This window comes from Triticum dicoccoides, chromosome 1B (genome assembly GCF_002162155.2).
Source record: "Triticum dicoccoides isolate Atlit2015 ecotype Zavitan chromosome 1B, WEW_v2.0, whole genome shotgun sequence".
Taxonomy (NCBI): Eukaryota; Viridiplantae; Streptophyta; class Magnoliopsida; order Poales; family Poaceae; genus Triticum; species Triticum dicoccoides.
In genome coordinates, this window is record NC_041381.1 from 484,277,634 (window position 1) to 484,291,008 (window position 13,375).

The window sequence follows — 13,375 nt, forward strand, 5'->3', positions numbered from 1 at the left end:
GGGGGGAGGAATATGGTCAGTCTGTGGTTGTTTCAATATGGCGAGGAGGCGTGTTCAGCCGGGCGAGCAGCGGGCGGCTCTCTCTCGGCCGGAGCACCGCTTCAATACCGATAGTGCGAGGTCGCGTCCGTCTACGCCGCCGTCCCGTCTGGTCAGATCACGGGCATCCATGGCGGCCGTTGCATGCTCTGGACCGGCATGAATGCGACGCCTAGGATGGAAAACATGCGAGGGACGGGAGGGGGGTTAGGATGGGCCAGGGTGGTCAGATGCGGGCATGGCAGTGATCCAGGTGGGCGTAAAGCCCCTACGTTTGTCTCCGGTTTACGGAAGAAAATGCGTCCGAACCGTCCTGCGGACCGATACAGACCCATGTTGGATGACTTCCGTGGTTCAGGCGTAGGCATGCGGTTTGAAGATCGGCGTTGAAGATGCGTGCCACTTGGCAGGGAGCTCGCCGGAGGAGCACGCGCCCACCCGGCCCCTCCCCCGGGCTGGTCCGTCCCCCGTATGCGACGATCGTGCGGTGACGTCTCACGGTGGGTCTCACCGGGGTGCCACGCGCATTTCTACGTGGCCAAGGCCTCCGCGCCCTCCCCTTGCTATAAATAGAACCCGGCTCTCACTCCATGAGCATCCAACAAGCTCATTCATCAGCAACCATCGAGTTGTACTACTACTGTTCGTCGTCACTAGCATTGCGTTGCACTAATGGCTCCTGCTCAATGCGCGCGCGTGCAGAGGGTGTTCCACTTCGGCAAGGGCAAGAGCGAGGGCAACAAGGCCATGAAGGACCTGGTACGTAATCGTTAGATGAGATCCATCATCTCAGTTGATGTATTTTCACTAATAATTCGTTATGTGTGCTGATTATGATGACCGGATCGTGGATGCATGGTGTGTGCAGCTGGGCGGGAAGGGCGCCAACTTGGCGGAGATGGCAAGCATCGGGCTGTCGGTGCCGCCGGGGTTCACGGTGTCGACGGAGGCGTGCGAGCAGTACCAGGCGGCGGGGAAGGCGCTGCCGCCGGGGCTGTGGGAGGAGACCCTGGAGGGCCTGAAGTGGGTGGAGGAGTACATGGGCGCGCGCCTCGGCGACCCCGCGCGGCCGCTGCTCCTCTCCGTCCGCTCCGGCGCCGCGGTGTCCATGCCCGGCATGATGGACACGGTGCTCAACCTGGGGCTCAACGACGAGGTGGCCGCCGGGCTGGCGGCCAAGAGCGGCGACCGCTTCGCCTACGACTCGTACCGCCGCTTCCTCGACATGTTCGGCAACGTCGTGAGTATACCAACCACACCTGGCTCTGACTAAGTTAAGCTAAGCCTAGCTCCATGCATGCATGTGCGTCGCTCCATCGCTTGCTTGTACGAGTAGTTAATTTGCGTCCGTCGAGCAACCGTTGCTTTGGGAGGGAGCGACGTGCGTCTGACGCGGGTTGCGTCGCCGAGACGTTGGCTGCTGCTGCTGCTGCATTATGATGAAGGTGACAAGGATTACGTTGGGGTTCTTGTATGCTTGCGAGGGTATCTCTGGGGTGCCCGCCACGCCCGGTGGTAGAGTTAACCGGTGAAAATGATTGTTATTTATTGAAGTAAATAAAGTACGCTTGGCTAGTAATTTACAAGAGATCAAATCACACAGAAGCTTAAAAAATATGAAGAAAATTATATATGAAATTGGTTGCTTTAGAAAGAGGAGTTTTTGTTAATAAAAAATACTATATTTTTGCATGAAGAAAGCTGAGCCGCAGCACATGCTACCTGTACGTGCAAACCACAAACACTTTCAGAAGCTTTTTTTTCCTGTTACTGTCAGCACAGTTAATCCGATTCCCAAGGACAGTTTGCACGGCAACACTGCCGTATTTTGACCGCAACTGTTTCTCTCGGAGAAAAGGAATCACTGGTGATTGGTGAAGGCGACCTCTGTCTTGCAGACACTATTATTTCACTCCACTCTGAAAATAAGATAAACAAAAAAGGAGGGCAAACTTTGACACTGTTACTTCTGAAATAAGACAAAAAGCAACGAGACAAACTTCGATAAAACAATAGGACAAGCATTCTTCCGTAGCACAAAAAGTCCGATTTCATGAAAAGAGTTGTCTTGTTCTTAGAAAACAAAACAATTAAAACAGTCAGTTTGGGGTGACGAAAAACATGACAAAAAATTTCAGCTCCAACTTCATTGATCCATGACATCTGCAAAATTAATTCATATAGTAGGTTTCTGTTTTCATGAAAAGATTTGTCTTGTTCTTATGAAACAAAACAATTAAAACAGTCAGTTTGGGGTGACGAAAAACATGACAAAAAATTTCAGCTCCAACTTCATTGATCCATGACATCTGCAAAATTAATTCATATAGTAGGTTTCTGTTTTCATGAAAAGATTCGTCTTGTTCTTATGAAACAAAACAATTAAAACAGTCAGTTTGGGGTGACGAAAAACATGACAAAAATTTCAGCTCCAACTTAATTGAGCCATGACATCTGCAATATTCATTCATATACTCCCTCCGTTTCAGTTTACAAGTCCTACACGTATAACTAGGTTGCCAATTTTATCACCTTAATATAAACTATATAACACAAAATTATAGCGTTTGAAAATAGAACATCTGAAGTTTATATTCGTATATTTTTTGTAATATATACTTGTATTAGGTTGGTCAAATTGATGACCTAGAGGTACGTGCACGCCCTGGAAACTGCCTGCCAAGTTGGTGTTGTCTTCTAGCTCTAGAGTGAAAATGCAGTCCAGTGATATTACCAAGTTTTACTAGTACTCCCTCTGTTCTAAAAGAAAAGAAAAGAAAAGAAAAAGGCTCCACTTCACCAGTCCAATGCCCACCAACGATTCCACATCACCAGCAAACCAAAAACAGAAAAGAAAAAAGACTCCACTTCACCGGTTCACTTGCGAGCGCGGCAGGACGGCGGCGGCGGCGGAGCCCGCACCGCGCGGTTGGAGGCCAGACCGCCCGGCCGCCGCTGTGCCCCTCATGGAGGCTGGAGCTCGACCCCGGCGGCTAGATCGGCTCCGATTGCGGTGAACATCGAGTCATTGCTCGTTTGGATCGAACAGATTTTGTTTTAGCACAAGATGGCTGTGGGTCGAACGTCTGAGCTAATCAAATTCTTCTTACTCGTTTGCTTGGTACATTGTTCCACAAAAAGTGGGACGTCAGCTGGATCCAGCCCAGTTAATCTGGCAACTGGATTTTCAATACTGCATTTTGGGATGTGCGTTCCTCACTAAATAGCAGTTTCTTTTGTACCGAAAACTTGGTCGACGTTTTGTTTACAGTAGTTCGTACTAGCAACTAGCAGCAGTAGCAGGATCCTTGTTTCTTAGCAGGATATTTCCTCTGGCCAGGTCATGGACATTCCCCATGCGCTTTTCGAAGAGAAGCTCGAAGCCATGAAAGCAGCCAAGGGGGTGGACAACGACACCGACCTCACTGCCAATGACCTCAGGGAGCTAGTGGGTCAGTACAAGAACGTCTACGTTGAAGCCAAAGGGGAACAATTTCCCTCAGGTTGAATTCATGAATTTCACCTTTTTATTTGTATGTTCTGAAACTGACATTGTGTTTTTGGCACCCAGTTGATATGTGTATATGTTTGTTGTTTCTTGCCTTGGCATAGATCCCAAGAGGCAACTGCAGTTAGCGGTGTTGGCCGTGTTCGACTCGTGGGACAGTCCGAGAGCGAACAAGTACAGAAGCATTAATCAGATCACCGGACTTAGGGGCACCGCCGTGAACGTGCAGTGCATGGTGTTTGGCAACATGGGGAACACCTCCGGAACAGGTGTCCTCTTCACTAGGAACCCTAGCACTGGAGAGAAGAAGCTTTATGGCGAGTTCCTAGTCAATGCTCAGGTATGGCTCGGTTCTGATCGCTCCTAGTTGCTTCTGAATTCTGGCTGCCATGCTCTATGTATGTGCGCACAGCAAAAGAGCAGTATGTTGCCCACTTTGATCAAAATAGATTATGCAATCAAGATAATACAGTCTGTGGATATTGCATATTCATTGAATGGCTGCGCATAATTTAACTGTTTTTTTTTTTTTTTGCCTTATGCAGGGTGAGGATGTGGTTGCTGGAATCAGAACCCCGGAGGATCTTGATGCCATGAGGGATCACATGCCGGAGGCCTATACAGAGCTTGTTGAAAACTGTGAAATACTGGAGAGCCACTATAAGGAAATGATGGTATGTTAGTTTACCAACTGTTTGCAGGAAGCTCTGCTGAGGGGCCTGTCAGTGTTGCTTTTTTATGCAACAAGGCGTTTGACCCATAGCGTGATATACAACTTATTCTGAAACATTTTCAAGAACTTAGCTATCTAATTAGTTTATGTGATCATTTTCAAGCACCATTACAGTGCTCTCTACAATTGCCCACATGACATGAATGCTCTTTGGTCATGATCCTGCCTTAATATGTCAAAAGATTAACCTGAACCTCTATTATTTCCAATGGAGAATAACTTGCATTTTTCATGTTTAATTCAGGATATTGAATTTACAGTTCAAGAAAATAGGCTCTGGATGCTACAATGCAGATCCGGAAAGCGTACTGGCACAGGAGCTGTGAAGATTGCTGTAGACATGGTTAATGAGGCTCTTGTTGATCGCAATACAGCGATTAAGATGGTAGAACCAGGTCACTTGGACCAGCTTCTTCATCCACAGGTATAAGATAATAGAATATGCCCGAATGGTGTATAAAACTGATCCATGTAAATACATGCATGTAATTTGTTAGTGCCTCTGTTATCCCAATAAATTATCTGCTCTTTCAGGATATATTTGCATAACTTAATGATTTTACACAAGAACCACATCGTTTGCATGTTGAGAATGCGTTCGTAATTAATGAAGATAGTATACTTATTCAATAGTCCTATGATTCTGATATACTACTAAAATCTGATGTATATAGATAGTTGCTTGCTTTCTTACTATACAAGTTCAAATTTAATCAGATGTATTGGTGTCTGGAACTTTATTTTAACCCTTATATTGACATCCCTCTTTTGAATTTTATTTGCAACTGGATAATGGCAATATATTGACACAGTTTTATTACCCTTATGTTATGACAACCAGTTTGCGAACCCTGAGGCTGCTTCATACAAAGGCAAAGTTATTACTACAGGCTTACCAGCATCACCTGGGGCTGCTGTGGGACAAATTGTATTTACTGCCGAGGATGCTGAAGCATGGCATGCCCAAGGGAAATCTGCAATTCTGGTCTGTACATGTCCTTATCATCCTCGTTTTTTATAGCAGGATGTCTCCTTCATTTTCTATGTCCTTTTGGGTTGGACTTGTCCTATTCTTGAGTTATCCTGATATTTTTTGAACTTTCTGAATGTAAAGGTGAGGACAGAGACCAGCCCAGAAGATGTTGGTGGCATGCATGCAGCCGCTGGAATTCTTACAGCAAGAGGTGGTATGACTTCTCATGCTGCCGTTGTAGCACGTGGTTGGGGAAAATGCTGTGTGTCAGGGTGCTCAAGCATGCGTGTAAATGAAATTGAAAAGGTGATTGAACTTATCGCTGCAGATGTCTAGGAAATACATTGTTAGGCGCAACACTTCATTCCAGCCTTAAAATTCATAATGGGAGTATGATAAATCTGTGTTCATCATTTTGTATTATAGAGGTGCTTACTTTGGTATATGGTCTATACGCATAGGTGGTAGCTATTGAAGACAAGATGCTCTATGAAGGTGACTGGATATCACTCAATGGATCAACTGGTGAAGTGATCCTTGGCAAACAGCCACTTTCCCCACCAGCCCTTAGTGCTGACTTGGAAACTTTCATGTCCTGGGTTGATGAAGTTAGGCAGCTCAAGGTAAACTTCCTAGGAGTAAAAACAAGAACAGAAACTACCTCAAGTTGACTTCAACTAAAAATTACATCAGTCTTGTTAACTGCCTTAGGCCTAAGCATTACACAAGCTTCAACAAAAAATCCTTATTATGCATATGTTGCGTGTTCTAGGTTATGGCTAATGCAGACACCCCCGGGGATGCATTGGCAGCAAGGAAAAATGGGGCAGAAGGAATTGGACTCTGTCGGACAGAACACATGGTTGGTGTTAACTTCTTTACTGTTTGCTTTTTTGAGGATTTGTTTTGTTATGATAGTTATTCTTTGCAGTTCAACTTTCGAAGTGAACTTTATGGACACAATTCTGCTCTTCTAGGCAAGTAAAAAAAGGCTAATGTTCTCCTTTGTATACTTTGTAGTTCTTTGCTTCTGATGAGAGAATTAAGGCTGTGAGGCAGATGATAATGGCTCCAACTGTCGAACTGAGGCAGAAAGCACTAGATCGTCTTCTGCCTTACCAGAGGTCCGACTTTGAAGGCATTTTCCGTGCCATGGATGGTATGTGGAAAATCTCTATGTATTCATATACTACCTCCGTCTGGAATTAGATGACGCTCAAATAGATGTATCTAGACGTATTTCAGTGCTAGATACATCTGTTTGAGCGTCAACTAATTCCAGACGGAGGAAATATATTGTTCTGTCTCACTAGATGAGGTGCACTAGAGTTCAAATACCCCGAGCTGGCTTACTTTCTTAAATAAGCGAATATTGACTATTGGGTGTTAACTGTGAAGACACAAAGTAGAAAAAATTGCAAGATTACAGGATCTTATAAGAATTGTGCTTCTAACCTTGAAGTATTTTTTTGGCACTCATCATGTAGTTTAGGGTATATAATTCTACCAGGGCTTGTTCATTCTTTCGTTGAAAGTGGTATATGTAATAACATGTCCCATGGAAACTGATATCAAATAAACACTTTCCATCAATGGCATACGACATTAGTTATAGACTGCACTTTTTGCAAGGGAATCCAAACTACATTTTTGTCACACAGAACCACCTGAGCATCAATGTTTGCATTTCAGGGCTCCCGGTGACTATTCGGCTGTTGGACCCTCCACTTCATGAGTTCCTTCCAGAAGGGCATGTGGAGGATATTGTGCGTGAGCTATGTGCTGAAACTGGAGCCGCTGAGGATGATGTCCTTGCAAGAATGGAGAAACTTTCAGAAGTAAATCCAATGCTTGGTTTCCGTGGTTGCAGGTTGGTGTTGTTTATTTGTTTAGCTATGCTGGAGATTGAAATATATCCATTTGATCAACAGAATAAAGTGTAAATCTTTTTCATATTTTTAACACAACCACTGTTTGAATCAAATTTTCCTTTCCCATTCATTTACTTGCCTGTTCTCATTCGCAATTCTGTTTTCTTTCCTTTACTAATGCTGGTGATGCTAATATTTCAGGCTTGGTATATCCTATCCTGAATTAACAGAAATGCAAGCCCGGGCCATCTTTGAAGCTGCTATATCCATGACCAACCAGGGTATTCAAGTATTTCCAGAGATAATGGTTCCTCTTGTTGGAACACCTCAGGTATGTCTTTCTTCACGTGTATCTTCTTTGGCTGGTATAAATGTGTACCTTCACTTCACAGTTGGTGCAGTTGAAAAATGACACAATCCATTTGATGGGATAGAACTATACACCACCTATTTATGGAAACCTGACCATTTCATTTCTCTTCAAACCGCACTTGATTTTTTTATTTCAAGTTTGATTCAGCAGTTGATTTTTCCTTCTGACAATTGACATTTGGTTTTGCCAGGAATTGGGACATCAGGTGGCTCTTATCCGCCAAATTGCTAACAATGTTTTCACCAATATGGGGAAAACCATTGATTACAAAGTTGGGACTATGATTGAAATTCCCAGGGCTGCTCTAGTGGCAGATGAGGTAAAAAGCTTGTGATAGCTCTGTTCTTTTTGTAAAACCATAAATGTTGGCCATTGACGTTCAGCATGTAAACTGAATAATACATGCATTAGTTAGCAGAACTCTTGGTCGATAAGAGTTCTCCAAATGCAAGAATTAGTTTATCAGATATATCAAGGGAAAATTCGCATGTACCTGACATCGTTGTGCTGGTTGCACATCCATTGACAGATAGCAGAGCAGGCTGAGTTCTTCTCTTTCGGAACAAACGACCTCACGCAGATGACATTTGGTTACAGTAGGGATGATGTGGGGAAGTTCCTCCCCATCTATCTGGCTCAGGGTATCCTCCAGCATGACCCATTTGAGGTAAATTTGTTACGACTGGGACCGTACCACTTCAAGTTTGTTTGTAGTACCACCCATATTATCATCCTTCACATACGTGAGCACCTCACATATCTAGGCATTTAGCATGTTCTTCTCTTGATTTTTTTTGTACAGCCATAACCTTATCATGTTGTACTTGGCAACTTACCTGTTAATGAATATGCCAGGTGCTTGATCAGAGAGGAGTGGGGGAGCTAGTAAAGATTGCTACAGAGAGGGGTCGCAAAGCGAGGCCTAACTTGAAGGTAAGTATTCCACCGAGGACATTGTATCTGTTGTGCAGGATACATTCTTAGTTCATTTGACTGATCGATTTCGTGTTTCCAAACAGGTGGGCATCTGCGGTGAACATGGTGGAGAGCCATCTTCAGTTGCTTTTTTCGCAAAGGCTGGGCTGGATTATGTTTCATGCTCCCCGTTCAGGTTGGCTGAAATATTGAAATTTGGAGGATTAACACTACCTTGACGCTATTTATAGCCGTTAACATCTTGACATGGAACCTTTTCGCAGGGTCCCGATTGCTAGGCTAGCTGCAGCCCAGGTCCTTGTCTGAGGATGCTGCCTCGTCAACCGGATAGCCTGCTGTTGGTGCATCCGGTGAAGATAAATAAGACATAGCCATGGACTTGTGGAAACTCTGCTGCCTAACAAAGGCCGTTTCATATATGTATGCGTATGCGCGTGTAAGCCTGAAATGGCGTGTTCTCTGCATTTCCCCTGAACTGCCATGGTAATGTACCAAACAGCGATGATGACGAAGATAAATCGAATAAAAGGTGGCGATTATCTGTGCTATCAATTTATGTGATTCCATTTCTTCCTTTGTTCAGTGGCTGCTACGAGTTGCTTGTGAAAGTGAAGCATGTGATCCCATCCCAATTGCGTAAATCAAATATCTTTTCACTTGATTTTAGATGGAAGTTAAGACTCTGCCATCTGCCCGAGTCCAACTTCTAGAGCAATCTAACTCAGGAAACAAAATTGATGCCTGTACACAAAAACTCAGCAAACAAATGGAGCAATTATAAAATGATGTTTCTCCTACAAACTGTGAGCACATATTGTAGTTTCCTTAGAATACCTGCCTAATCGAACAAAAGTTAAACATGACATGTTTTCAAATGTAAAGCATGTCCAGCTAAACCACAAAAATAACTACTTCTGCGAATTGTCCAAATCCTGTCAAAGGAAATTAATAGTACTCCCTCTGTTTCTGTTTCTGTTCACAAGTCCTACGCGTATACCTAGGTTGCCAATTTGATCACACTAATATAAACTATATAACATAAAAATTACAACGTTTGAAAATAGAACATCTGAAGTTTATATTGGTATATTTTTTATAATATATGACTTGTATTAGGTTGGTCAAATTGACGATCTAGGGGTACGCGTGCGCCCTGTAAACTGAGAGAGGGAGTACACTTATTACTGGCACATGTTTGCAAAAACAATAAATACGACCATGTATGTATCATATTTATATGTTGTATATTCAATTCGGTGTCGAGGCTCATCAGCACCCGGTGAATAGTAAATTCAAAAAATATATGAAAATACTAAAGCAATTCAAAAAATTCTTAATTCTTTTTTAGGTGGAAGATGTTCCAATGCGTGATGTTCGTGCCAAATTTCAGCTTGTTTGGACATCTGAGGAGCTCATGTCAAAAAAATAATTCACTCAAACCAGTATGTGAACAATGCACTTTCTTACAACCCCAAATTTGTCTTTTTCTTGCCGAGAGCTGCTGAAATGTCCAAACTCCACGAAATTTGGCATAGACTTCATGCACATGAGCATCTAGCATCACAACAACAGCAACAACAACAACAACAACAACAACAAAGCCTTTAGCCCCAAACAAGTTGGGGTAGGCTAGAGGTGAAACTCATAAGATCTCGTAACCAACTCATGGTTCTGGCACATGGATAGCAAGCTTCCATGCACCCCTATCCATGGCTAATTCTCTGTCGATACTCCAGTCCTTCAGATCCCTCTCTACGGACTCCTCCTATGTCAAGTTTGGTCTACCTCGACGTCTCTTGACATTATCGGCACGCTTTAGCCATCCGCTATACACTGATGCTTCTGGAGGCCTACGTTGAATATGCCCAAATCATCTCAGATGATGTTAGACAAGCTTCTCTTCAATCGGCGCTACCCCAACTCTATCATGTATATCATCATTCCGAACTCGGTCCTTCCTTGTGCGGCCACACATCCATCTTGTTGGGGATATAACCCCACGGTATGACCCGCCCGTTCAGGGCCAGGTTATCCGGTGGCGGCCTGACGAATAAGACTTAACATGGGTTGTGGTGATCAAGACCTCAAGGCCCATGGGGCGACTCGTAGAGTGGGCCTGCTCATGTCTCAGCGCTAGAGGCGGCGGCTCACCGAAGGATGTCGTAATTCCCTTACTTGGGAAGCAAGACGAGTAGGAAACTAATTAGGGCATGGGTCGTAGTACGACCCGGACTCTGTTGTAAGCCCAGGGCCTCGACCTGTATATAAAGGAGAGCCCCTGAGGTAGAAAGACTTAAGTTACAAGCTCTCGAGTATAGGATAGCCAAGTCGCACCCTTGTAATTGAGATCATCATCATCAATATCAATCAAGCGGGAAGTAGGCTATTACCTCCATAGAGAGCGGCCGAACCTGGGTAAACCCTTGCCTTTCGATTACAATCAACCCTGTTCAAGCTACCACCTCGTGACGATGGCCTCACGACTAAGTCCTTTCACGAGGACACCTGCCGTGACAAAACCACGACAGTTGGCGCCCATCGTGGGGCTATCGCTCGGTAGTGTCGAGTTCTTGGAGGGAGCTCTCCCAGGGATCGAGGGATACACAATCGGCTGCATGGCCAAGAGTCGCCGCGGCATGCTCTACATCGACGATTCAGGCTGGGGCCCTGAGGCTGACTCAATCGAGTACGGGTACCGGGTCCCCTTTGGCAAGATCCACGTCTTCATCGGCAAAATCAGCGAATTAGGACCCGAGCCGGACATCTACACCGACATCGTCGAGCCGGCTCGGCGCACGCAACCTGCCCGGACCCAAGCCGGACGAAACCATGTCTTCATCGGCTTCGCCCAGGGGGTTGATCTCGCGGATAACTCCACGTCTGGTGGGGACACCCTTGTTTACTCCGGCAGCGAGTCATCTGTCGGGGATAACGAGTCAGTCCTCCCGCTGTATGACGGCAGGCTTGGGGGCTGCTCTGATGACAAGCCGGCTCCGGTTGATGATGAGCCTTCCCACTGGACCACCATCTACACGGCAGGCACTGTGCTGGCCCTCGACTCTACTGCAGCAGGCACAATGGGAGGAACCGACGCTTCAATAGTTGATCCAAGTGCGTCTGGCCCAGTTAAAACACCAACTCAAGTTCTTTCAGAGCTAGTCGCCTCATTGATGATGATCCTTGAGTCGCCACTAACAACGGAGAACCAGGTGGAATGCAATGCAGAGGTAGCTAAAATTCCCGAGCAGATGGTTAAGGCTCAGGAGGATGTCAACGCCGAGAACTCTCGCATGGTGCAGCTACGAGCCCAAATCCAATAGGAAATAGAGGGACAGAGGACGGAGGCCTGACACATGGGTCAGCGGCAAAACGCTTCAGATATGGTTCATAGGAGGCGACATGAGACCTGCCTGCCCGTTGATTACGAGCCTAGGCATCTGTCCAACACACCTACACCGGGGGCTGGGACAAGTACTCTGGGGGCTCTGGTTATACCCCAATTGAACCGGGTCGTGCCCCAGGATGGAGACGGGCGACCACCAGCAGCTCAGCCCTGACAACTAGCTCAACAACATCAGCTCGAGCTGGCCCAACACCCGCCGCCTGTTCGTATGACTCCAAACCGTTTTGTGACACCGGCGGCCACTTTTCCAATCCTGTTGATAACTTGTTGGCAATAGCTACCAACCGCGCCGCATTTCCTTTCATAGGGAATACCCTAGTTGAGAGGGAACCTCTGCACGCCATCGAGATGTTGAAGACTGCGGTTGCACAACAAGAAAACTACTCCTGTAGTCAGCAGCGACTCCACTCCACCCTGCATCCAAGCCGCAGCAGGAGCCGCCACATAGAGTCGCCAGCCATCTCTAGCAGTGCCTAATGAAGATGCGAGCAGCTGCATGACCCGCCTCAGCATGGAGCCCTAGATTCCCAGGAGATCGTTAACACAGCCCGCGCACGGCGGGAAGGAGAAGCGGCCCACGCGGCTGCTTAACCATCACTCATTCAACTCCTTTGGCCTCACAAGGCGTAAGATCGAGTGGCAGAACTATCAAGATTCCCTTCCTGGCGCCGGCTCTACGCAGTGAGCATATGCCTAAGGATTTCAAAGGCCCTCGTAAGGTTTCCAATTACACGCCTGTCCTCGAACCGGCGGCTTGGATCAAGAGTTCCGAAATCACCATGGACATGTTGGACATTAGTGACGTGGTTTGCGCTAAGTATTTAACCATGATGCTGGAGGGACCAACTCGTACTTGGCGGAAGAACTTGCCCCTAATTCCATCAACACTTGGTCAGAGTTTAAGGCGTGCTTCATCAAGCACTTCCAAGGAACCTGCAAGCGCCCAATGACAATTGTTGATTTACAACATTGTGTCCAGCATGAGGGCGAGTCAGCTCATCATTGGTCCCACCGGGTCACAGATATTATCCACTCCTCTGATGGCACATTAGCTGCTCAAGATGTCTTGATCCTTGAGAAAAACTGTCATTTTGACCCTCTCGTTCAGAAGCTTGGGTGACTCAAGCGAAAGGTTCAGGACATGGGCGAACTCATGGATGTCCTGACTAGATATGCAGAGTCGGACACCACGAAAGATCCTAGCCCAGCTGACGATGAGGCTAGTAAGGGAAAGAAAATGGTTGCAGCAAGGGTCAGCAATAGGGAACTCGGGGTACAGTGGCAACCATGGTGGTCAAGGCAATGTTGGTAAACACAAAAACCCAGAGGGCGACTCAGGTTTTGTTGCCAATACCAACACTGGTTTCAAGGGCCAGATACGGAATAACTCCGAGAGGTCATTCAATGCAAATAAAGCTCGCTATTTCGAGGAAGCCCTCAAGGGTCCATGTCCCAAGCATAGTACACATGATAAGACGGCAAACCACTCCTGGGAGAACTGTTATATTATGCAACAACTTCACAATCAAGCTCCAGAAT

General features: G+C 46.0%; 1 protein-coding gene across 1 annotated transcript in view; it reads left to right on the forward strand.

The window, feature by feature from the left end:
* Positions 1-9,007, forward strand: part of LOC119343102 (pyruvate, phosphate dikinase 2-like) — a 17,316-nt gene extending 8,309 nt beyond the window's left edge. Inside the window, exons 3-20 of the mRNA XM_037614277.1 lie at positions 742-798; positions 908-1,279; positions 3,380-3,542; positions 3,652-3,887; positions 4,093-4,221; positions 4,525-4,704; positions 5,122-5,265; positions 5,395-5,559; positions 5,715-5,876; positions 6,026-6,115; positions 6,274-6,412; positions 6,946-7,123; positions 7,326-7,455; positions 7,688-7,816; positions 8,027-8,164; positions 8,353-8,430; positions 8,517-8,608; positions 8,697-9,007. Of these exons, the coding sequence (XP_037470174.1) occupies positions 742-798; positions 908-1,279; positions 3,380-3,542; positions 3,652-3,887; positions 4,093-4,221; positions 4,525-4,704; positions 5,122-5,265; positions 5,395-5,559; positions 5,715-5,876; positions 6,026-6,115; positions 6,274-6,412; positions 6,946-7,123; positions 7,326-7,455; positions 7,688-7,816; positions 8,027-8,164; positions 8,353-8,430; positions 8,517-8,608; positions 8,697-8,739 (2,625 nt within the window). The 3' untranslated portion in view covers positions 8,740-9,007. The remainder of the gene's footprint in view (positions 1-741; positions 799-907; positions 1,280-3,379; positions 3,543-3,651; positions 3,888-4,092; positions 4,222-4,524; positions 4,705-5,121; positions 5,266-5,394; positions 5,560-5,714; positions 5,877-6,025; positions 6,116-6,273; positions 6,413-6,945; positions 7,124-7,325; positions 7,456-7,687; positions 7,817-8,026; positions 8,165-8,352; positions 8,431-8,516; positions 8,609-8,696) is intronic.
* The last annotated feature ends 4,368 nt before the right edge of the window (positions 9,008-13,375 follow it).